Source organism: Chiloscyllium plagiosum, unplaced genomic scaffold, assembly GCF_037043375.1.
Source record: "Chiloscyllium plagiosum isolate Xiang-an unplaced genomic scaffold, Cpla_swu_hap1 HiC_scaffold_13, whole genome shotgun sequence".
Lineage (NCBI taxonomy): Eukaryota > Metazoa > Chordata > Chondrichthyes > Orectolobiformes > Hemiscylliidae > Chiloscyllium > Chiloscyllium plagiosum.
This window is the reverse complement of record NW_028270151.1, coordinates 86,291,750-86,318,560: the sequence shown is the minus strand read 5'-3', so window position 1 is coordinate 86,318,560 and position 26,811 is coordinate 86,291,750. Positions and strand designations below refer to the sequence as shown.

General features: G+C 41.8%; 1 protein-coding gene across 2 annotated transcripts; it reads right to left on the bottom strand.

Annotated features, from left to right (window-relative positions):
* Positions 1-582: 582 nt before the first annotated feature.
* On the bottom strand, positions 583-25,646 carry d2hgdh (D-2-hydroxyglutarate dehydrogenase). 2 transcript variants are annotated; one of them, XM_043701717.2, is made up of 10 exons: positions 25,507-25,646; positions 23,711-24,073; positions 19,313-19,370; positions 18,592-18,731; positions 17,871-18,064; positions 16,009-16,177; positions 13,576-13,719; positions 10,584-10,726; positions 8,763-8,928; positions 583-2,292 (listed from the first exon to the last, which is right to left on the bottom strand). In XM_043701717.2, the coding sequence occupies exons 2-10, from the start codon at positions 24,057-24,059 to the stop codon at positions 2,030-2,032; spliced, it is 1,626 nt and encodes a 541-aa protein (XP_043557652.2). In that variant the 5' UTR covers positions 24,060-24,073; positions 25,507-25,646; the 3' UTR covers positions 583-2,029. The 2 variants fall into 2 exon arrangements, with proteins under 2 accessions (XP_043557652.2, XP_043557654.2); XM_043701719.2 differs by lacking the exon at positions 25,507-25,646 and adding an exon at positions 24,925-25,064.
* Positions 25,647-26,811: the final 1,165 nt, after the last annotated feature.

The window sequence follows — 26,811 nt, the reverse complement described above, 5'->3', positions numbered from 1 at the left end:
TTCCTATATTCACTGCAGCTTTTAAAGTGTGCGCTGGACATTTAACCATAAAAATATAGCACTCAGTACTGTCAAAGGATGAATTCAACTACTGAATTCAAACGTTCCTGGACAGATTCATAACTACCTCCTAATGTGGTCTTTTATCCTTGAGTTTACAGACTGTGGTTCAACACAGTTCTGTTGCTGCTGATGGCCCACAGTACCTCATGGATTACCAGTTTCAAGTTTGCTGGATTTGTTTGAAATCTATCCCAGTCAGCATGGTGCTAGTGTCACACAACACAATGGCGTGTTATCCTCAATGTAAAGACAGAATTTCATCTTAGCTCAGATTGTGCAGTGGTATTCACCAAAATTAGATTAGATTAGATTGCTTACAGTGTGGAAACAGGCCCTTCAGCCCAACAAGTCCACACCAACCCTCCGAAGAGCAACCCACCCAGACCCATTCCCCTACATTTACCCCTTCACTTAACACTCTTGGATAAATGCATCTACAATAGATAGATGGTGAGGATGGGGTCAAGTAAGTTTTCCCTCTGCAATTGTTTTGAAGATGAACAAAAACGAGGTGTTGCATTGTTATTTTGGTAAGATGCTTTATTGCACAATAAGTAAAACATATAGAACATGAAATATGATTAAAGTCAATTGATACAATCAGTCTCTGTGTATTGTTCCAAAATTAATGTCCATGTTTACAACAGACCACTTGAAGGATTTGTATTTAACTTAGAGAGGGGCATGTGCTCCACAATCTGACCAATTGACGTGCAGGGGTTATTTCTCTCTCAGTCTCTGCCACTGCCTCAACTTTTTTCAAACCCAGTGTACTGACCAAGATTTATGGCATTGATTTGAACTCCTGGGTGCCCAATTTCCCCCAACAATCTCAGCCCTGTTAAGATGCTTCTCAAAATTATGGCTCTTCTCTGTCTGGGTTTAGATGTATTTTGATCATCTATCCCTTACCGATCCACAGAGTTACTCAAAACCAAAAGCAGTGATGATCACCCATAAAATAAGATACTGCTGGAAGAACAGCATAGGCCTGGAAAGACTGGAGAGTTACAATACTTCAGCTGGGACACTTGTTTGAACTTCAGTTTTAGATTCCAGTGTTCAGTGTCTCTTTTTAACTCTGCTAATTCACATATAACACAACAACAAGCAGAAGCCACATAAAACCAGGCTTTACTTCTGTCCAATCCTCCTCCCTCCTTTCTTGCTTGATAACACAATATAATTCCACACAGAGCTGGGCAGGGAATATCAGCTCATCACTCAGTATTTCCCAATGGTCTGCACAGTGGTGTAAAGAATCAACACTCTCCTCTGAAACTCGCTCAGAGTCCTGGACTGAGGTTGCCCAGTCTTTTGACTATAAGAATTCTGTATGAACTTTATGCAGACTCAATCAGTTTGTAGTGGACATGGGCCCATTGGCAAAACATGTCACAGTGCCTGGTCACCTCTAAGAAGCTGGTGGCTTTAAAAGGGGTGGGCTGGGTAGCTAGTTGTCAGCCTTGCCTCACCGTGCCTTACCTCAGATTGCAAGGTTATGGGTTCAAGTCTCAATCCAGAAACCTGCTTCCAGTGCATTGTCACCGAAGTCCCATCTATTCTTGAGGCGAGTGTAAATTCTGAAGAATAGGAATAGATGTCTCCCTAGAATATTGGCCAATGTTCAATAAAAAGCTGAAACAGATTATCTGGTCATGATCACACTGCTATACATGATGTACATGATGAACTTGATGAACATGGAACTGGTTTCCAGGTTTGTGTAATGACAACAATTAAACAGAAATTAATTGACTATGAAGTGTTTCAGCTCTCCCTGAAAGTGCGAGATAGATACACGTTCTATTTTTCTTCAAACAGATGTGCAACTTGGAATTGGGCTTGATACTGTGTTAATTCTTCCTCAGCCACAATTGTCTCCATCATGATGAGCACAAAATTAGCAAAAATCAAAATCTTGCAGCCAGGTCTTCCAATAAAATCTATGTTCTCATAAGTGAGTTCACTGAGTGAAGGCTGGGAGGGTTTTATAGGGATTTAAAATTCCTTTTGGATCCAGAATCGCTTTCATCTGCTGCATCATGTGCACTGCTGCCCTGGACTTACTGAAATAGATGCAGTTCTTCTTTTTGAAGCCAAGTCCATGCTCAGCACTGATACTGCCACAATGTTGTGCGATCCATTCATACAGATAGGGTTCAATGGAGTCCAGCAACTGCTGGTCAAATGCGGGAGACACAATGTTCAAATGTAAGTTTCCATCGCCTAGAGGAAGTTAAAAAAAGACCTTTAAATACTGGCAGCCCATTCCTCGCCTTTAATTAGTGATGTTGCTAATTATGTATCGCTTACTTGTTTAATTATATATTCAGGCGATGGGCATTAATGAGGTTCTTGTCTGTGCTCTGGCAAAGATTCTTGTGGCATAGTGGTAGTATCTCTACCTCTAGATCAGGAGGGCTCGGTTCAATTCCCACTTGCTTCAGAGATGTGCCATTATGTCTCTGAACAGGCTGACTCAAAATATTTAAATTACAAATCAGGGGGTGATATGGCAGAATGAAAAGTTCCTATCTCCAAGCTAGAAGGTCTGGCTTCAAGTCCCATCACAAGCTGTGATGGCTATAGAGGTATCATAACATGTCAAATAGGTTGGCCCAAGAAACACACAAGGAGACTAGGAGGTCTTGGAGCACAGTGGTAGTATCGCTACCTCTAAGCCAGAGATTTAAATTCAAGTCTGATCTGCCCCAGAGATGTCCCATACATTCCCGAACAGGTTGATTAAAAATAATTTAAAGGAGCAAACTGGTGGAGGTGTTGCTGAGTGAAAGTATACAATATGTAAGATTGGCTCTATAAATAAACAACTGGAAGTGTATAAGTCATTTATATAAATGATTTGGATGTGAACATAGGAGATATAGTTAGTAAGTTTGCAGATGACACCAAAATTGGAGGTGTAGTGGACAGCAAAGAGGGTTACCTCAGATTACAATGGGATCTTGATCAGATGGGCCAATGGGCTGAGAAGTGACAGATTGAGTTTCATTTAGATAAATGCGAGGTGCTGCATTTTGGAAAAGCAAATCAGAACAGGACTTATACACTTAATGGTAAGGTCCTAGGGAGTGTTGCTGAACAAAGAGACCTTGCAGTACAGGTTCATAGCTCCTTGAAAGTGGAGTCACAGGTCGATAGGATAGTAAAGAAGGTGTTTGGTATGCTTTCCTTTATTGGTCAGAATATTGAGTACAGGAGTTGGGAGGTCATGTTGCAGCTGTACAGGACATTGGTTAGGCCACTTTTGGAATGTTGCGTGCAATTCTGGTCTCCTTCCTATCGGAGGATGTTGTGAAACTTGAAAGGGTTCAGAAAAGATTTACAAGAATGTTGCCAGGATTGGAGGATTTGAGCTATAGAGAGAGGCTGATTAGGCTGGGGCTGTTTTCCCTGGAGCGTCAGAGGCTGAGGGGTGACCTTATGGAGGTTTATAAAATTATGAGGGGCATGAATAGGAGAAATAGATAAAGTCTTTTCCCTGGGATGGGACAGTCCAGAACTAGAGGGCATAGGTTTAGGGTGAGAGGGGAAAGATATAAAAGAGACCTAAGGGGCAACTTTTTTATGCAGAAGGTTGTACGTGTATGGCATGAGCTGCCAGAGGATGTGGTGGAGGCTAGTACAATTACAGCATTTAAAAGGCATCTGGATGGGTATTTGAATAGGAAAGGTTTAGAGGAATATGGGCCAAGTGCTGGCAAATGGGACTAGATTAGGTTGGGATATCTGGTCGGCATGGACAAGTTGGACCGAAGGGTCTGTTCCCATGCTGTACATCTCTATGGCTCTACAGTATTGGGAAATGGGTTTGGGTGGGATACTCTTCAGAGGGTCGGTGTAGACTTGTTGGGCCGAAGGGCCTGTTTCCACACTGTAGGGAATCTGTGACTTTATAACCCAGCTCCAATTCTGTCCTTCACACAATTTGTATTTTCTCTTCACCAAGAAGGATGCAGCCAAATTCATAGTGAAACATAATGTAATTGAAATGGATAAAGAAAGCTAATGTCACCAGAACAAGGATACTGAGGGACGTAAAGGTAGAAATTGTGGAATTACTGTCCATAATCATCTAATCGTCTTAGATACAGGGTTGTTTAGGAAGACTGGAAATTTGCAAGTATTACATATTTGTTTAAAAAAGGTGTCAGGATAAACTTAGCAATTACAGAACAGTTTATTTAACCTCATAATTGGGGAAACTTTTAGAAGCGATCAATTCAGACAAATTTAAAGGTCATTTGGACAAGTATGGATTAATTACGAAAAGCCAGCATGGACTTGTTAAGGCAAATCACGTTTAACCAACTTGATTCAGTTTTGAGATGAGCAATGTGGTTGATGTGTTGTATCTGGATTTCCAAAAGGCATTTGAATAAGTGCAACATTTAGCAAGAAAGTTGAATCTTGTGTGAAAAGAGGATATATTGTTGGCTGACTAAAAGAAACAGAGTGGTTAACAGTTGTTTCTCAGTCTGGAGGACAACATACAGTGGGTTTCCATACAATGGTTTCAACTAAGACCATGATTTTTCGATCTACATACATTATATAGACTTAAGTACACAGACACAGTATCAATATTTACAGATAATACAAAATTTGAAAACATTGTGAACTGTGAGAATAGTAGTGATGTACTGCAATAGGACATAAACAGGGTTAGTACACGGAGTGAACCCAAGCAGATGAAATCTAACATAGGGAAATGCAAAGTCATGCAGTCTGGTAGGAAGGACAAAGAGAGGCAATATTAACTAAAAGATACAATTCTAGAGGGATGCAGTAACAGAGGGACCTGAGGTACTTGTGCACAAATTGGTGAGGGTGACAGGGCATGTGTAAGAAACTGCTTAAAAAGACAAATAGCATCCTGGACAAAAACAGTGAATATTTTATAAAACACTGGTTTGAATTCAGTTGGCATATGGTGTCCAACTCTAGACACCAAACATGAGGAAGGATATGAAGAGTTTGGAGGGGGTGCTGAAAATTAATTATGAGAATATTTCCAAGGGATTTCAGTTACATAGATTGGAGAAGAGAAAGTTGACTAGCTGTTCATAACATTATTCTGAATATTTGCTGTCTTGAAAACTCTTGATCAGTAATTAAAAGGGACCTGAGAGACAACTTTTTCCACACAGAGGCTGGTACATGTATGGAACGAGGAAGTAGTAGAAGCAGGTACAATCATTTAAAAGACGTTTGGACAGGTACATGGATGGGAAGGGTTTAGAGGGATATGGGCCAAATGCAGGCCGATGGGACTGGTTCTGTTTAGGATATCTGGTCAGTATGGACAAGTTGGACCGAAGGGTCTGTTTCCGTGCTGTATGATTCTAAATATACTCCTCTAAATAGTGCCAGGGAGGCAGCAAGTTTTAAAAAAGTGTGGAGTGGCTTCATTCTAAACACAGTTCTGACAGAAGAGACAACAAGTTTAAAAAAGTGTGCAGAGAGCAGAGATCGACTTCATTCTGAACACAGCTTCAAGTCAGGACACGGCAAGTTTAAAAAGAGGTTGGACAGCAGGTAGTGGCGGGACAGAGACAGGGTGTGAAAAAAAAAGTTAAAAGGACTGTGTCTATGTAATGGAAGTTCATAAAGAGTTGGAAAAAGTTAAAGAGGAGGGCGGCTTAGGAGAGGTTATTCCAGAACAAGTAATAGCACAGGAAGTATGGCAAGTGCCAGGAATCTAATTTCAGGCACAGTGGGTAAGGGAACAACTATGGGAAGGGGGCCAGTCAGTGCAGGATTGGGGGTGTTGTTCTTAAATGAGTGCAGTATAGTAACAAGGTATTGAGCTTGTAGCGCTGATTGAAATTGGCAAGTACAATGTCGTGGGTATCACAAAGATGTGGCTGCAAGGGGATCAGGGCTGGTAACTCAATATCCAAGGGATACACATCCCATCATAAAAAAAGGCAGATGGAAGTGTTGCCTTGTTAGTAAGAAATGAAATTAAATCAACAGCAATAAGTAATCTAGGGTTGGAAGGCATAGAATCTGTGCGGGTAGAGTTGAAGAACTGCAAAGGAGAGAATACCCTGATGAGAGTTATGTACAGGCCTTCTAGTAGTGGTCAGGATACGGAGCAGAAAATAAATCAGGAAATAGAAAAGACATGAAAGAAAGGCACGATTACAATAATCACGGAGGACTTCAACATGGAAGTAGCCTGGGAAAATCAGATTGGTAGTAGATAACAAGAAAAAGAATTTTGGAAAGTCTCCCAGATGGTTTTCTGGAGCAGCTTGTGGTAGAGTCCACTGGGGCAGAAGGCAATTCTGGATTTGGTGATATCTAATGAGGCAGATTTGATGAGGAGGCTTAAGGTGAAGGAACCCCGAGGGGGTAGTAGCCATAATATGATAGAATTCACCCTGCAGTTTGAGAGGGAGAAGCTGGAATCAGATGTAAGGTATTACAGTTGAGTAAAGATAACTACAAAGACATGAGAGAGGAGCTGGCCAGAGACAATTGGAAGAGGAAGAGGATGGAGCAGCAATGGTAGATGTTTCTGGGGATAATTCAGGAGGTGCAGCAGAAATTAATGCCAAGGAAGAACAAACATACTAAAGGGGAGGATGAGACAACCATGGCTGACAAGGGAAATGAGGGTTAGCACAAAAACAAAAGAGAAAGGATACAATGTGGTGAAGATCAATGGGAAACCAGAGGATTGGGAGGCATTTAAAGACCAGCACTGGATGACTAAAAAAAGCAATAACGGGGAGAAGATGAAATATGTGGATAAGCCAGCTTGTAATATAAAGGAAGGTTGCAAGAGGTCTTTTAGATATCTAAAAGAATAGAGAAAGATTAAGGCCAATCAAGGATAATAGTGGGAAGTTGTTTGTGGAGTCCAAGGAGATAGGGGAAGTGCTAAATAAATATTTTTCGTCAGTATTCGCACTGTAAAAGGACAATGTTGTTGAGGAGAATATGGAGATACAGGCTAATAGACAGGATTGAGGTTCACAAGGAAGTGTTAGCAATTCTGAAAAGTGTAAAAATAGATAAGTTCCTTGGGCTGGGTGGGATTTATCCTAGGATTCTCTGGGAAGTCAGGGAGGAGATTGTAGAGCCTTTGGCTTTGATCTTTATGTTGTCATTGTCTATAGGAATAGTGTCAGAAGACTGGAGGATAGCAAATATTGTTCCCTTGTTCAAGAAGGGGAATAGAGACAACCCTGGTAATTATAGACCTGTGAGCTTTACTTTGGTAATGGGTAAAGTGTTGGAAAAGGTTATAAGAGATAGGATTTATAACCATCTAGAAAGGAATAAGTTGATTAGGGACAAGGTTTTGTGAAGGGTAGGTATAAGACTCTGTTCAGGCTGCATTTGGAATATTGTGAGCAGTTTTGGACTCCTTATCTAAGGATCTGTTGGCATTGGAGGAAGATCCAGAGGAGTTACAAGAATGATCTTGGGGATGAAGGGTTTGTCTTATGAGGAACAGTGAAGATTCTGGGTCTGTTCTCGATAGAGTTTAGAAGGATGAGGGGGGATATCATTGAAACTTACAGAATACTGAGTGGCCTGAATTGAGTGAACATGGAGAAGGTGTTTCCACTAGTAGGTCAGACTGGGACCCAAGGGAACAATCTCAGACTGAAGGAATGACTCTTTAGAACTGAGATGAGGAGGAATGTCTTCAGCCAGAGGATAGTGAATCTGAGGAACTCATTGCCACATTGTGGACTCCAACTTATTGAGTGTATTTAAGACACAGATAAATAAGTTCCTGATAAGTCAGAGGATTTAAGGTTATGGGGAGAAGGCAGAGGAATGGGTTCAAGAAACATATCAAGCATGATTGAGTAGTGGATCAAGCTCTATAGGCCAAATGGCCTAATTCTGCTTAAATCTATGGTCTTATGCATTGGAGTTTTAATGAGTAGAGTTATATTATTCATAACTATTTACTCATCGCTAGAGTCAAACTACTTGTAACAGTAATTTTTGTTATGTATGGAATCCCAGTCTTTTCGTTCTATCAACCTGGGTCAGGAAATCAGGTAAATTGTGAATTCTACATATTTTTCAAAATCTTCACCTCTTGTGACGACTTGTGTGAATTGTGAGGCTTGATTTCCAGGCCACACCAGTGACTCGTAACATCTAACAAAACTGACAAATGGGACTCAATGGTTTAGTATATTCAGATTTTCAGAAAGCTTTTGATAAGGTTTCCCACAGAAGGTTGACTACAAAGTTTAAAGCACATGGTATAAAAGGTAATGTACTGGCTCGGATTATATGGATGATACAAAGCAAAACAGGAACATCTCATGTGTGGAAGATGTAAAATACTTTCAAAAGGATTTGGATAGGCTTAGTGATTAGACAAGAACATGTGAAATGGAATATGATGTGGAAAAATGTAAAGTTATTTACTTTGGTTGGAAGAACAAGGATGTACAGAATATTTCTTAAGTGGTGAGACGGTGGAAAGGGACTTGGGTATCCTTGTCAATAGTCAGTGGAGACTAAGAAGCTATTGGGAAAGCTAATAGAATATTAGCTTTCATTGCAAGAGGATTTGAATATAGGAGTACTGAAATCTTGCATAATAACAGAAATACAAACAAAAGTAAATAGGAACCTATCTGAGAGGAATTCTTACTGTCTACCCAAAAAGGCAGCACATCAGTAAATCTCACCAAGGTGCCCATAGCCAACGACACGTTTGGCCCTCACCCCCAGTCTGTTCCTCATGTCAATGACAATCTCATAGAATCTCTCCAGCGGCAATGAGATGTCATATTTGTATACAAAGCCATCATGGACCAGTGCTTCGGTGATGCGTTCCCGCAGAGCCCACAGTACCTTCAGAAAAGAAACAATTGACATATTAGAATACACAGAACCTCTAGCACACAAATACATCCTTGTGAATCCTCCTAGCAACTATGACTGACGGATTCAGACATCGTGTTTCCTTTTTACGGTTTAGCTATATGATGAATGCTTTCTCCACCATATACTTTACACTGCCCCCACGGAGACAGTGAGTCAAAAGGCCTCTTTCTATGAAATGCACATCACTGAGAGAATCATTAAACTGAACCTTCAGTTATTGATCAATGCATGCACACCCCACACAAGGCAGGTTTAGTTGCTCTAGCAAGTTACAGTTCAGAGGAAAAGAACAGGTTATATATACAAAGAAAAGCAAAAATACTGCTGATGCTGGAAATCTAAACACAGAGAAAGTTGGAGAAACTCAGCACATCTGGCATCATCTGTGGAGAGAGAACCAGAGTTAACATTTAAATTCAATATGACTCTGAAGAAGAGTTTGCGTTTGTTCGGTTCAGTATACACATAGATTAGTGAAAGGTCAGACCTACAATAATGGTCAGGCAGTCTCATGGTGAAAAAAGATCTCACCTCATTAAGAACTGTTTTGGCTGTCCCACATTTGTGAGAAGGTGACCTCCACCTGTTTGTGGTCTTCGCATTATAAATAAAAGTATCCTCTCATTTACAGAGGCACCATCTGTCACAAAACGCTACCATCCCTATGTACTCTCCTCACTGTTTTTCAGTCAATGGAATGGTGAAGGGTTTGTTACAGATACACATACGTCTCCTTGATTAAAGACAGGAGCAATATAGACACTAAAGGCAGAATTTAATCAGTTAGGCATGGGTCCCAACTGTGGAAGCAGAAACATGCATCATTCCTGTTTCATATAGACAGCAAAAACTTCAGTTTAAAAGACATTTAGATAAGTACATGAATAAGAAATGTTTAGAGGGACATGGGCCTAGTGCAGGCAGGTGGGATTAGTTTAGTTTGAGATTATGGTCAGCATGGACCGGTTGGACCAACGGGTCTGTTTCATGCTGTATGACTCTATGACTGCTTAACTGGAGAACAAAGTTTGCGGATTTGGAAATGCATCTGGGAACCAATCCTAGCTGTCTTTCTGCAGCATAAATATTTCACCCCCATCATTCACCACCACCACCCTCCTCACAATTCTATAATTGCCTGGGATCCTACCATTTCCACACTCTCCTGCAGACCAAACATCTCCTGGGACTACTGCCCATCATCCCGCACTTGCTGGGAATTCCTTATCGCCTTCTTCCTTCCCCACTCTGAGCTTTGTCCTTTTTGCAACTGAATCACCTCTGAATCACTGTCTTGTCTGTTAATTCACCCAAAGACAGCATGTTTCGATATTTTCTTACTCAGAACTGCAGAACAGTGTTGTAATTAGTTTTTACCCTGTACGTAGAAACCGACATGTTACGTCAAGATGTTGTGGTCTATGAATCATATCACAACACATAATAATTAAAGATTTTACGCTAACAAACAACAAAACAGCAATAAATGGGCAGAAATCTAATAATCAACAATCAAGTCAGCCAGATTGTGCTGCTGATTTACTAACCCTTTCCTGTCTCCTCTATTGTATTCTCAAACTTAGTTTCCATCAGAGCTGAAATCTGGATTAAATGTACTCTACCTTGATCTTATTTTCCTCAGTAGCCACAGTTCCATCAGCTACGAGACCAGAGGTCATGACTTTCTCCAGGAAATGACTGAGTTTCTCTTGATCATGATCATCATTGGAGCCTGATGTTTCTATCAAGATGTAAAACGGTGTTTCTGGAGAAAGGTGAGTAAGAGAATCCGTCGTTAATGGCAGCAACAGTACCAAATAGGAGGAGGAGTAAAAAGAGACGGATTGACAAAAGTAAAAAAAAAGGAAGATGATGGGAAAGAGAGAAGCTTATCAAGGAAAGCTTGAGGAAACAGAAAAAAAGATATAGAGGGGGAGAATTTGCAAATGAGAGATATAAATAAAGAGAAAGAAAATAAATAAGGTAAATCTGACCAGAGAAAGTGATAAAGGTTATAACTCTACCCCATCTACACAGACTAGAAACACCGGACACTCAGTGCAATTTAATGTGGAATTTGAGCAATAATCAACTCCAGCTGCAAACATAATTAGACTTTAAATTTAAATTGTATTTTCACGACTGACTGTCAGGAATGATTACACATCCATTAGGAAAGAGGAGGTCCTTGTTGATTTGTATATTGTACAACATTATTATAGAGTGCACTCCCCATGCACACGAGACAAGCACACAATACATTTATGTATCAAAGTTAGGAAGCGCAACAGAGAAGCAGCGAGTTGCTCAGTTGTATATTTTCTACACATGGTCCAGTATGTATTTCCCACATCACATGATGCCCACATTCCTGAGAATTAATAAAAGGGCATTTAATATCACCATCTTCTGTCACTGTTTTACTGTTACAGAGTAACATCCTCTTATAACTCCATTCATCCTCAAGACAATAAAATTGTGATTGTCAACAATCGGTTTAAGATGAATTCCTTTTGCAAGGAAATGAGAGCTTAGTGATAACGGTGGTATGTTACTGGACTTGTGACATAAGGTAGTATGAACAAAATAGTGCTACACAAATTGCTCAAATTGGTTAAATTAGCCACCTTCTATCATATTATACCTGAAGTCTAACTCGGTTAATTCCAGTCAACATCATGGTCATCTCTGACTATAAAGGACAAACATTCCCCAGATAGTAATCCAGAGACCTTAATTCATATTCCATTGACAAACAAATTCAAAATCCACCATAACAGCTGTGGATATGGGGATAGATTTTAAATATTTAAAGTCAGTAGTTCTGGAATAAAAAGCTAGTCTCAGAAATAGTGACCATGAAACTATCACTTGTTTCTAATATCCTTTAGGGAAAGGAATCTGCCATCCTTCCCCAGTCTGTCTACACGTGACTCCAGAACAACAGCAATGTGCTTAATATTTGAGTCATAGTGTGGAATCACAGAATCACACAGCATGGAAACAGATCCTTTGGTCCAACTCATTCATGCTGATAAAGTTTCCCAAATTAAACTAGTCCCACGTGCCTGCATTTGGCCTTTGTATTCCTATGTGTTGCATCTCAGAAGGCAGTGGCTACCTCCAACAAGACAAAATCTACCGACTGACCCTTGTCACACAATGCATTACCATCACAGAATCCTTGACCATCGACATCCTGACAGTTACCACTGAAGCGAGTAACTTACCTCCCGATTCCCCAAAGCCTGCCCACCATCTACAAAGCACAAGTCAAGAGTGTGGTGGAATATCCTCCATAGCAGGTATGAAATGTAGCTCCAACAACAATCAAAAAGCTTGAGACTATCCAAGATAATGTAACCCACCTCTGTCATGTTCAAAATTGACTCTCTCCACCACTGATGTACAGGTAGAAGATCATTTATCTGACATCCAAAAACCAAAAAGCTCCGAAATCCGAAGGTTTTTGTGAACTTTTTTCTCATTAACAAGGTTGTTTGGCGTGCAAACAGTTAAGCCGAGTCAAACCTACTCAATGCGTGTCATTCAGATGCGAAGCACCGACTGGCCTGTTCTTTCTTAGAAATCTGCTCCTCCAGTAAGAAATTTTAAAATGTCACCATTAAACTGTCATTTATTCTGAAAACCGAAAAATTCCAAATTCCGAAAAACAGCTGGTCCCAAGCATTTCGGATAAAGGATCGTCTACCTGTACCACGGAGGTAGTTTGTACATGCTACAAAATACAGTGCACTGACTTGTCCAGGCTCCTTTGACAGCATCTCTCAAACCTTTCCCGAGGGCAGTAGATACATGGAAACACTGCCACCTGCAATTCCCTTCCAAGCCACATACCATCCTGACTTGGAAAAATACTGCCGTTCCCTCACTGTTATTTTGTTAAAAATCCTGGTACTCCCTTCCTACAGCACTTAGCCTCACGGACTGCAGCAGTTCAGAAGAAAGCAGCTCACCATAACTAGGGCATTTAGGACAGATAATAAACAGTGATGCCGACATCCTATTAACATTTTTTTAGAAACATCCAATCTATATGGCAAAACCGTGTATGAGACATTGCTGTTGTCTCAGAACTATGAGCAAAGAGGTTACAGTCAAGTGAATTAAACAAATGTGATGTTAATTACCACTCTTCACATCCACTTAGCTGTGAAATAAAACAATCAGCCAGCTGTATCAGACCTTGTTTCATTGAACAAAAATAGAAAATTGCTGGAAAAATGCAGTTTTGGTAGCATCTGTGGAGAGAAAGCAGAGTTAATGTTTCAGGTCTCGTGACTCTTCTTGAGAAATTGTTTCATCAAATATTTGTCTCAGAGTTGAAGTACTTGTGCGAGAGAAACAACATTCAGTTCAAGTCATTAACTCCTGCCAACTGTTTAAGTAGTTATGTGGATATGTGATCACTCATAGTCTGATCGAATGGTGCAACAGGCCTAAGGAGCTGAATGCTTACTCCCATTCATCTTTGAGTTAACTCCCACAGTAGTAAGAGGTCTCCACCATTTATGGCATCTGCTGCCATAGATCCAAGGAAACCTAGGACAGAACCAACTGTGATCTTATTTTATTTTCTAATTCTCCTTTTACCTTGCAGTGGGTTTCGCAGTTTAAGGTGCTCGCAGACAACCTCTCTACAACTGTAATCCAAGAACTCAAACGCAGAGAGAATTTCACCCAACATGCTTTTGGATTCCTTGAATATATCCAAGATCTTCTCAAAACTGTCACAACCTTAAGAGACAAAACAGATCAATATTGTGTATATTGTACAAGATCAAAATACTCTGCTGATAATAGCTCTACCTCAGCAATATCTCCTCCACTGCCATTAAGTTAGCAGACTATTGTCCGACATTCAGTACTGGAAGAGCAATTATTCTCCCAACTAAGTATTGGGAAGACAACCTGATTATTCTCTAGCCACTGACTGCACTTCTCTCTCAACAACTCCCTGAGGCTGAAACAGACTTAGTGTCACATTTGACCCTGAGATGCAATCATGACTCCATATCAGCACAATCACAAGAATGCTATTTTAACATCCTTAACAGCACCTGACTCTGTCCCTTCCTAGGCTCATCTGCAGATAAAACCCTCACCTCTACATTTTAGCCCAATCCTTGCTATTGTAATGCATTCTTGGCGAGTGTCCCACATTCCGTCAGTCATAAACTTGAGGTCATTCAAACTTCTGCTACCATGTCCTTACTTGTGGCCAACCCGGTTAGCTGTGCTCACTGACCTTACAAATGCTCCAGGTTAAGACTTGATTTTAAAATTCTAACAATTGACTTGCCCCTCCCTATCATTATAATCTTCGGCTACCCACAATGCACAGATATATCTGCCCTCATTTAATTCTGGCCCCCTAAGCTTTCCCAATTTTAATTGTTCCACCAGTGGCCCATGTGCAATCAGCTACCCAGTACCCAAGCTCTAGAATTCACTCCATAAATCACTCTGCACCTAGACCTCTCTTTCTTTTTTGAGGTACTCTTTATAATTATGATATTAAGGCCATGTGCCTTAATATCATAATTTTTCTGTGAGCTATCTTGGTTCATTTTATGTTATAAAGCAAACACTATAAAGAAATATAACACCAGGTATATTTTAAAGGATAAAGCATGTACACTTTACAGGGTTAGCATACCACATGACTATTATACATTACTGCACAGATATTCTGTACATTGAGGTCATTCTGACTGAGATACATTATTGCGTAAATATTATACAGGGCTTGGAAGGTAATCAGACAGAGGTACGTATCATTTGTTAAAACAAGGGAATTTTTTTTTGATTCCCAATACATCCAAAGCAAATGTGTTTGTCCAATATGGACACATAACAATGAGCTAAGAATGATGTAGCAGGTCCTACACAAGGGGGAAATTAAATAGTTGGAATGAGTCAAATTGTCAGAGTGGGTCATACACCACTTGTCACCTCACTAGTGCTAAGCTAACTGAGAGTCCAGGGACACAACCTAGTGAAATCAGCCAGCAAGGGAAACAAGACTTTGGATGGCACAGTGGTTAGCACTGCTGCCTCACAGTGCCAAGGACCCGGGTTCAATTCCAGCCTTGGGTGACTGTCTGTGTTGAGTCTGCACATTCTCCCTATGCCTGCTGGGCTTCCTCCCACTGTCCAAAGATGCACAGGTTAGGTAGATTGGCCATGGCAAATGCAGGGCTATGGGGATAGGGTAGGGGGTGGGTTTGAGTGGGATCCTCTTTGGTAGGTCGGTGCAGACTCGATAGGCTGAATGCTTTTTTCCCAGATCATGTCTCCTGATGGGAAGTGGCACGAGCCTAGTTCTAAATATATGTGCGTCATGGATACACATTAAAACCCATGGTCACCGGAGTAAATTGTATCTTTGCAATTATATCATCACCAAATGAGAAACGCGTCACTTCAGATTCACCACTAGTTAAGGGACTGAATATCAGAAGAGGTCACCTTCCGGGTGAATTTGGGATAGTCAGCTTCTAAGATTGGACCCATGGGAAGAAGGCTGAACTGTTGCATTGAGCTCAAGTGGCACTGATCCCATGAGGTAACAGTAAGGTTGAAGATTTCCTGTCTGCTCCCACCACACAACTGGCTGAATCAACTGTGCGTAGCTAATCATCTGGCTATAATATGACTGTATGTGGTTAGCTCTCCTGCTCATTTCCAGTCCTTGCATCATCAGAATCTTGCCAATGTAGATTCCACACTGGGAGTTCTGGTGTGTGTACGACTTCTAGAGTTGCTGTGGCGTGGGGAGGTGGTTTTAAATTTCGATGGCCTCAGAAAAGGTATTACTGATTACAGGAGGATCACCAATCACTCAGCTTTTAATATTTCAGAACAGTGCAATGTGAGCATTTTACAAAGACAGCAGCACCAACACATACAAGATCCTCACTGGGAACTCCTTACTCAGCGATATCAGCTGGGTCTGAAGGGTGCACATATGGATTTCACTGCAGTTATTACACTTCCAAACATATGTATAAATACTGTCTTTACCTAGTAGTGCTACATTGACAGCAGGTGATTTTCTTGGACATAGAATAGACACAGCAGTGATGATTCCAAGTGTCCCCTCAGCTCCTATGAAAAGCTGCTTGAGGTCGTAACCTGTATTGTCTTTGCGAAGGGATGATAGACAGTTCAAGATGGTTCCATCTGCAAGTACCTACAAGCAAGAACAGGGTACGAGTGAATGATGTATGAGAATAATTGAAATGACATTCACTGAGCAATAAGAACACAGAGGGGCCAACAGATCCCCCACAGATTGAGTCGTAGCTCGAAATCAGTAATGACAAAAAAAAAGCCTTATTGTTCCTGCTGTGGGAACAGTGAGAAACTGAAAGAGGTAGAGCACTCACAGATTTGACAATGATGAATGTAAAGGTAACGGGGACAGGTTTGGAGCATGAGACCAGTTGAGTAAGTCTTTGGGAGATGGTAAGGACACAATGGGTCGAACAGCCTCCTTCTGTACTGTAAAATACTTTGATTCCTGATTTCACAAGAAATCTCACACTGGTGCTATAGAATGCCAGCATTGCCTCTGATCCTGAACAGTCTGGACAATAACAGGAATAAATTAACAGAAGGAGTCACTTCACTCCTCAAGCCCGCTCTGCAATTCAGTAAGATCATGGCTAATCTGTGAGCAAACTCTGCTTATACACATTATATCCAATGATATCTTTGATTAACAAAAATCTATTAGCTTAAGATTGACCTAACTAACTGTCCTGTGTCAAAGAGAGTTTTAATCTTGTACCATCAAGTACAAATGTTTCCTAAACACACTCCTCACTCTTGGTTTTAACATTTAGACTCTGCCCCCAGTCGTAGCCTAAAATAAATAGCTTCTCTCTATTTACCCTCCTGGTTCCCCTTAATATTTGAAAACCTTAATCGAATGACCCCTTCACTTTCTAACCTCCAAGGAACACAATCGTAGTTTTCGCAAGATCTCGTCATAATTTAACCCTTGGAATATAGTTACCATATTCCCCCCTAGCCCCTAAGGTGTGATGCCCTGAACTGCTCTCAGTGATGCCAAGTGTTGCCTCAATAGGCCCCTGCAAAACTGAAGAATGACTTCTACCTGTCTGTATTCGAGTCCTCTACATGCATTTCACTCAACTTTATTTTCTGCGCTTACCCGCAACATTTTACTTAGACTCCTAAGTCTTTCAGGATCTCCACCGTTCCTAGTGTTTCACCATTTAGAAACTACTCTGAGCCATATCTCTAGGTTTAATGTGAATGATCTCACACTTCCTTACACCGAAATCCATTTACCATAGATTTTTTTCGACTTAATTCATTAATTAGTTTCTCTTTGTAATGTAATGCTTTTATCTCCACTGTTTACAATGTCATCTATCTTTCTGTCTTCAGCAAGCTTGAATATGAGGAAGGGTCACCGGACCCGAAACGTTAACTGCGATTTCCTTTCACAGCTGTTGCCAGACTCACTGAGCTTTTCCAGCAACTTCTGTTTTTGTTTCTGATTTACAGCATCTGCAGTTCTTTCGGTTTTTATTGAACATGTGGTTCTTTATGCCATTATCTAAGTCACTTATAAATAGGCACTTATTTGAGGGACTGGCACCATTAGTCACATCCTATCCATTACCCCTACTCTCTGAATTCTGCTGCTCAGACAATTTTCTAAGCAGGTCAATAGTTTCCCTCATTTCTATGACCTTCACGCTTAGTGAACAGTACCCAGACTTAGAAGAATGAGACGGTAGAGACAGAGATGGATCTGGAAGTGTATGTTTCAGCAGCAAGGGATTCACAGTAGTTTATAAAACTATTGGATTGTATCCCATCACTGTCAATGAAATATCACAATTTCTTACCACTTCCAGTCCCAGTACTGTCCCACGCAGGGAGCCATATCTCAGCAGTCTCAGTCCACCAGCATTAGTTGACACGTTCCCACCAATGTGGCAGCTCCCTTTCGACCCAAGGTCAAGGGGCATGATGAAATCTTGTTCCTCAAGGTAATTGTTCAAGTTTTCCAAAATGCAGCCAGCTTCACAGGTAAGCACTCCTGAAAGCACAGAGACAAAAGAGTTTGAATATCATCCCTATTTTATGGCATCTTATCCTATATTTTCTGCTCTCCTGTCATTGAGGTACAGTTCCGCAGGGACCAGACTCCTTTCTGAGTCTCACCCACGTGGTCCTATATCACACAAATCTGGGCTGCAGGCACAGGATTGGAGGTCAACACAACTATGCCTGATTCCTTCTGACTCAACAGACACTCATTTGCAATCCCTCCCTCTGTCTCTGTCCTGCAGATTCTGAGCACAGGTGAGGGCAGCCAATTCCACATCAACCTATTGTTTTTGAGACAGAACAGTCAATCTGGACCTGGACAGTGAATCCTGCCATTAACTTGTCTGTGACAAGGGGAATATTTCTGTATTTGGGGAAGGGAGTGTTGCAGTGTGAATAATTAGTTGGAATCACTCACAGGATTTAACATTCTTGGAATAATAGCAGTTAATCTTGTGTTTGGCCAAGGGTTGAAGGTTACAATTTACAATTGTCAGCAATGAAAATTATTCTTACCAGAGTTACTGTTGAAACTGATTATGTTGTCCATTTGAATGGTTGAAATAATTATCTCATCGAATACTGGCACACTCCCTCCCACCAATCCAGTGTTGCCACCCTGAGGATTCACAGCCAGGTTCCGACTGTTACAGTATCTGACCAAAGGAAATAGTATACTGTCATAGTCAAACATATCTGATCATCTTAATCATTAACAAAGTGAATCCCACTATGAACGTTAATGCCATTCCCACAGCGAGTACCAGTATCAACCACATGCCCAAGGTTATCAATAATTACAATACCACTTTATGCAATTAAAATGATTATGGCACAGAAGGTGGTGATTTGGCCTGTCATGTCTATAGCAGCTCTCAGCAAGAAAATGTATGTTTGTCCCAGCTTTTCCCCATAACCCTGCAAATTATTATAACTATTCATTAGAAAGTACTAAGAGTTATTAGCATTTATCAACAGTCAATCACACTACGTGGTAACCCCAATCACACTTTGATACTCAAGACTTTCACACACAGGGTCCCAAAGAATGTATTTCACCCTTGCTCTGTTTTCTCCCGACAGTCTGCAATTCACACAGGGCCTCAGGCATACCTGTAAGTCATACACTGTTTTGCTATGATAGACTTGAGGCTAGTCCTGGCCCCCTTGTGCTTCTAGAATTCAGTTTGTAACCAACAATAACATTCGGTGAAGCGATGACTGAAAGTGCATTTACCTAAGAATCTGAGAAACCTCTTCCGTTGTCCGAGGTCGCAGTAACAGCTGGCTGCGCCCTGCAATTCAAAAAGAATTTAACTGAGTTACTGATCAATGAATAATTAAATTAGTGTAATCATGTAATAAATAACCATTACCAGCATTTTCAGTGACATTCATATTGTAAACTAAAAGCTTCGAATACCAGTTAGCAATAGCCAGCCTTGTCTGCTCCTGTAGACTGTCTCAATCTTGCTGGATAATTACATCTACAGTTATGATCCAGTATCAGAGCTGCTGAATAGAAAGAAATAATCATCTGAGATAACGTTAATGTTTCCAGATTGTATCTCACTCCTGGTGTTGTGCAAAATATGAATCATCCATGAGGTCCCAGGCAACATCCTAATTTCCTTCCCCTAAAGGACACTGTTTAACCAGATGGATATTTATAACAATTGACAATGGCAGTTGCCATGAGGCCAGTTTGCTTTTTTTAGACTTTTATCAAATTCAAATATCACCATCTGCCACGGTGGGATTCAACCCCATGTTCCAGAAGCATTACCCTGGGGTTTTAGATTTCTCGTCCAGTGACAGTGCAAGTATGCCACTGCATCCCTAAATGGGGCAGTGGTACCAATCGTCATTTACCTATTGGCCACTACTGGCCACGCTCCTGCCATTCTCACAATTGGAATCAGGACCTACACCATGCTGGTAAAATTCTGACCAAAGTACTCAAATGTTTTAGTTACCAGGCTTTTCACCCATTGCAAAATTATGCCTCCCAGTTGATTTTGAGAGTTAGTACTGCTGCCTTGGCATCAGTTATTCTTCTCATTCACTCTTTCCCTAATTTCTTCATCAGGGTCAGGGCCTTCAGCTGTACAATCCCCCTCCTTTTTTTTATTTCAAAAATATACTTTATTCATAAAATACTTTAATGGTCTGTACAGTTGGACATGCCATACATATGTAAACATTCCATTTACATTTACAGGAAAACAGAGTAATCATTCCTATTTACAGGTCTGTACAATTAAATTTTTAGCTGAGGCATCAGCAGGGCCCAAATGACTGCGCGGGCCCTCTGTTCTTCTTTAGGCAGGCAGATGTTACACGGTGGTCTTTCCCCACTGCGCCTTGGCGGCAGCTGCCCTCAACACGTAGTCTGGACCTTGGAATGTGCCAGTCTGCAGCACTCAGTTGGGGTCAACTCCTTCAGCTGGAAGATCAACAGGTTTCGGACCGCCCAGAGAGCGTCCTTCACCGAGCTGATGATCCTCCAGACACAGTTGATGTTCGTCTCGGTGTGCGCCCCAGGGAACAGGCCGTAGAGCACGGAGTCCCGCGTCACGGCGCTGCTCGGGACGAACCTCGACAAACACCACTGCATTCATCTCCAGACTTCTTCTGCGTAGGCACATTCCAGAAGGAGGTGTGTGACAGTCTCGTCCCCCCCGCAGCCGCTTCGATGGCAGCGTGCGGTGCGGCTGAGAGTCCGGGCATGCATAAAGGATCTCACAGGCAGAGCCCTTCTCACCACCAGCCAAGCCATGTCTGCATCCCTAAGAGTACAATAGGTGGATGGGAGTGGGGATGAAGGTGATAGGCCACCTTCATCCCCACCTCACCCCCATCCACCTATTGTACTCTTTGCTACCTTCTCCCCAGCCGCACCCCCTAACCATTTCTCTCTCCACCCTGGAGGCTCCCTGCCTTCATTCCTGACGAAGGGCTTTTGCCCGAAACGTCGATTTTCCTGCTCCTCGGATGCTGCCTGACCTGCTGTGCTTTTCCAGCACCACTGTAATGTAAGTATTCTATGCCTCAGCTAATAAATCCCATATGCCTTCCTAACTATTTTATTTATTTCCTCCTACTATCTTCAAATATATACACCACGGCACCTCAGATTGTTGGTACTTTACAGGGCACAACCATTCATAGTTTAATCCCTTGCCTGTTATCTCTTCAAGTGTATTAACTCTCACCTTTCTGGGTTGAATTCCATTTGCCACTATCTGTCCAACTGACAAGCTCTTTGGTATCCTCCTTAAGTTTACGACTATCAATTTTTGTGTCATCCACAAACTTCTTAATCATATCCCATACAATTAAGTTCAAATAATTAATGCACATTATAAACAGTAAAGGTCCCAGCACTTAACTCTGCAGAACCTCAGTGGAAACAGACTTCCATTCGTATAAACATCCCTGTACCATCACCTTCTGCTTCCTGCCACTCAGATCAAATGAGCTCTTACGTTCTTGACCTGTCCTCCATGAAGAACCTCATCAAAAGCTTTGTTGAAGTCCATATAGACCACAATAAATGCATTAGCCTCATTAACACTCCTGGTTACCTCCTGAAAAAAGTTATCGCATTTGTCAAACATGACCTTCCCTTAACAAATCCACACTAACTATTTCTGATTAATCCATTTTTCCAAGTGCAGATACGTACTGTCCTTTAGATTTCTTTCGAATTACTTCCCCAACAAGGAGGTTAGATGGACTAGCCTGGAATTTCCTGCCTTGTACCTTCTTCCCTTTTTTAAATAATGGAATAACATTAGCAGTTCTCCAGTCCTCTAGCAACTCACCCTCTGGCAGAGAGGCTTTCAAATTATGACCAAGCCCATGCTCTCTCCTCCCTTAACAGTCTGTATTATCTCATCTCGGCATGCAGATTTATCCAGGTTTAAGGCTTCTAAACCCTTTAATACTTAGTATCTCTCTCTCTCTGTCTCTGTTAATTTCAAATGGAGGATATTTCACCATCCTCCATTTTATACCTACGCCATAGCACCAATACATGTATTCATTGAGGACTACCAACATCTTCTGAATTCACACACATATTACTTATATGGATCCTAATGGGGCCTACTCTTTTCTTAGATATTCTCTTGTCTTTGTATATTTAAAATATCTCTTTAGGTTCACCTTTATTCTACCTTTACTTCTCATACACCCTCAGCTTTGCGAGTTTTCTTCTTGAGATCCACCCTGCATTTTGTGTACTCCTCCAACAGCTCTGCTGCATTGATCCCTGGGTATCTGCCTTAAACTTCTTTTTCTTTCTTAAATACTAATCTTTATGTCCTTTGACATCCAGAATTCCCCAGTCTTAGTTTAATTAGCATTTCCTTCCCAGCTCATCTTCAGTTTTTTTTCATAGCTATCCCAAATCTAACTGTGTTACAGTCACTAAAACTAAAATGCTTCCCTCCCGACTGATTCCCCTTTCACTTGATTGGACTCACTTCAAAATATTAAGTCCAGAACTTCCCTCTCTTTTGCTGGGCAAAAAAAACATCCCCTGGAGGTAAGTTAAGAATTTTGATCCATCTATACTTTGCATACTAAAACTATCCTAATTAATATGTAGATAGTTAAAATCCCTGACTATTACTGTCTTATTATTCTTTCACTTTTCTGAAATTTGCTTGCATATTTGATCTGCCAACTCTCCTTGACTGTTTACGGACCTATAGCAAATCTAATAGCATGTTTACAGCTTTTGTGTTTCTTTATTTCTCCCCATATAGTCTTATTTTGATGACTCTTCCATAAATCTCGTCTCTCCTCTGTGCTATAATTGAATCCTTGATCAATACTGCGAGTCCTTCTGCTTCTATCTCCTTCTCTAGTTTGTCTGAATACCCTACAACCAGGAAAACTGAATTGCCAATTCTGTCCATCTTTTAGCTAATTTTCAGTCATCGTTATGGTATCGTTCCCATACATACCCTCAACTCATCTGACATATCCCTCAGGCTCTTTGCATTAAAATACATGCCATGTTCACTGACACAAATAATTCAACTGTGTCTGCTCATTGCTGATTTTTGTCAACTATTAAAAATTAAAATGAAAATCTTAATTTGTAAATCACTATTTTTCTTACATAATAGCTTCCATTAGCATTTTTTTCATTTTTAGGTATTTCCTGCTCTTTGCTTCAAAATGTTTATGAGAGATATTGACGTTAGCACACGTACTCCTGGGCGTCACAAAGAGCAGCCTCTTTCTTATCTCGTCTCTGCCTTCCAGTCTCACTGATTTGCATTTTAGCTGCAAATTCCATCTCAGCTCTGTCCCCTCTCAACTACTTGTCAGACTCCCAATCCCTTGCCAATCTAGTTTAAATCTATTGCAATAGCATCAGCAAACGTACCCACAAGGATGTTGGTCCTGTTCCTGTCCAGATGTAACCTATTAATTAAACATTTGGTTAAATTCCTCCATGTGAAAAATCAGGTAGAAGTTGTAGTTAGTGCACAAGAAAAGATTAGGACAGCTCCCTGCTTGAGTATAAGTCAGAGAATCCACCCAGGGGACAAATTCTGGGATGATCCCGTTCCTTCACACTCTTGCCTGAACACAACCAATACAAATGCAGCTGTACCTCGCATTGTCCGCAGCCAGTCTACATTGCTCGCTTCCAGAATATCGGGATCAGTCACGACAGAGCCAGGCAGAAGTCCATTAAAGAATGCTATATCTTCTGTTGTGACAGCAGCAAATCCTAACCGTTGGACATTGTATCGGACATGTGTGAACTCCACATCTCTGCTCCTGTAACCAGTGGTCCAGTGGAACTGTCTCTTCCTCAGTTGTGGCTTGCTGAGAATGGATGAGATGTGGAGATGGGCTGAAGATGCCATTGATTTTCTGCCAGAGAGATGCAGCCACCGTTTACACAGAGCTCTGCGGCACTGCATTGCACAGCTCAGGAGGACAGTGGCATAAGCCATGAATGCCTAATGCACTGGAGACAAAAAAAAATACATCAGCAGAACCAAGCAACAGGAAGATGGACGGACAGCTTAAGATAATCCAGAGATAGAAAGGATAAGGGGCAACTCACTAAATCCAATGACAGGAGGAGACAGGGACAGACCATGATATCCTAATCATAGGAGTATAACGATTTACTAAACTTATCATGTCTGTGTGGCTGGAAGAGCTAACCAGCCTAACCACATTTTTGGCTCTTGTTCTGTAGCCCATTTCAATGTATCAACACAAAGATAGATTGTGTTATAACCTGTGCAGACAGACAAAACTACACAGAGGTATTATAGGTTCTGAATGTGGCAAATAAATTTCAATGCTTGCAAGTGTGCAGTCATCTTCTTTGGGCTTAAAGGGTCTGAAGGTGGTACTCTTTCAGAGGCAAAAATCTATAAGCAATGGAAATCCAAAGAACTCAGACATTCTGCTAGCTAGGTCATGTAAGTATATATAAAGGGTGATAGTGTTTATGTAGAGAGGTCTGGAACACAAGGGAGTAAAAGTTGACATCATCTGCACAAAGACTTGGTGACACTTCACCTGGAATAGCTGTAAAGAATTCTATGCATTGCAGAATGATGCATTCACCTAGAAGGATGTACAGTGTAGAATGACTCCTAGACTTCAAGAGTTAAATTAAGAGAACTGACAAACTGGGAGAGGAATATATTTAGAGTCATACAGCACGGAAACAGACCCTTTCCCAACTCGTCCGTGCCCACCAGATATCGTAAACAGAACAAGTCCCATTTGCCTGTGTTTGGCCCCTATCCCTCTTAACCTTTCCCATCCATGTAACTGTCTAAGTGCTGTAACTGTACTCACCTCTGCCACTTCCTGGTTCCATACATGCACCACCCCCTGTGTGAAAAACTTGCCCCTCAGGTCCCTTTTAAATATTGATCAATAATTTTCAAGATAGCAAAGGCAGAGGGAAACTATTTCTACACATTAGAGTCCAGGATGGAGCCATAGCTGAAAAATAAGACCATTCAGGAGTGAAAATTAGCAAACACTTCAGCAGGTAAAGCTGGAACCCTCTCCTGTAAACAATGCCCTGGCTAACTGCTAATTTTAAATCTGAGGTAGAAACATAGAATAGACTGACAACTGGTGGATTTTTGCCATTGAGGGGAGTAGGTGAAGAGAGAGCGACAAGTCTGACGGGCTGAACGGCCTCCAGCTGTACCGGGAGCATGTCAGACACTCTCCCCGACGGCCGTGGAGGAAGCGGGCAGTCTGAGGGGCCGGCGGGGGGGGGAGTATGCCAACCTCGGCCCGGCCAAGGCGGCTCCCCTTCCTCCGCTAGGCCTCGGCCTCAGCCTGGACCCTAACCTACTGCAGCTGCCGCCTGCAGTGGCCTTCAGGCCGGGCAAGCGGCTTCCCGCGAAACGGCGGCGCTCGTACCGCGGTCGGGAAAAGGAGCAGGAGCAGCCGCAGCCGGAGCCTCCGGGCCGGGTCGGGTCGGGACTGGATGGTGGTGGGAGGAGCGTGTTGTCAGGAGGAGAGAGAGGGCAGCAGCAACAGGGGACAGGCCACAGGGTCAGAGGGACTGGGAGAGAAGGAGGAAGCAAAGGCATGTGTGTGTGTCTGTGTAAGACAGCTCAATCACTGGACAGCCTCAAGGCAGCCAACTGAGATGGGCTCCTACTTATTTTATGCTATTCCATGTCTCAGGGTTATTCCAGCAACAGAGGTTGTGGGTATGGCATTTACCCGAATCAACCTGTTCGGAGATGGTACTGCACAGGCGTGGATGTTGGAGCAGGCGAGGCGTGCAACTCACTTAATGCAATACCTTTGTGGCTGGTTTCTAAAGACTAATGACATGAATCGGTAGGGAGAATGGCACGGAGGTGGTGATCTGGAGCCTGGAGGTGCCAGTGTTGGACTGGGGTGGACAGAGTTAAAAGTCAAAAGTCGAAGACTGTGGAGCTGGAAAAGCACAGCCAGTCAGGCAGCACCAGGAATATGAAGGGCTTATGCTTGAAACATCGATTCTCCTGCATCTCGGATGCTACCTGACTGGCTGTGCTTTTCCAGCACCTCACTCTTTGACTCTGATCGCCAGCATCCGCAGTCCTCACTTTCACAAAGTTAAAAATCACACAGCTGTGGTAGATGATGGAGCAAAGCTCCGAAAGCTAGTACTTCCAAATAAACCTGTTGGACTATAACCTGGTGTTGTGTGATTTTTAAACATGATCTGGAGTGACAAGGCACTCTGTGGTTTGAATGGCCTCTTGTGTGAGGGGGTCAGGATGCAAGCTTGAACCTGGCCACCCTTCTGTCAGTTAGCCACCGAATTGATAGTTCATGCAGCACATTATCGGATATGCACAGACAGTTGGAGCAGTGAGTGAACCTCTGTTTCTGGACTGTCATCCCATCCTGCCAAGAAACCCAAAATCCACACCATGCTTTCTCCTCTGACTGTTGTCTTCACGTGCTAGCAGACTGTATCCTGAGTTCTAGGATTATTTATACAAAAACTGCTGGTGAGAAATCAAGAGGCAAAAGTACTCACTGACTGTTCACTCTATTTTGGAAGGTGAATGCAACAGTTGTATATGTCACGTGACCAGATGTCACATGGTCAAATCTCCAGGAATGCTTCCAATTTGAGTTGGCACCCCTGAATTATTAGCCTGCTTTTAAATCGTTTGAGGAATACATGTTCTCTACAAAACTGAAGATGCACTTTTCTTCAAA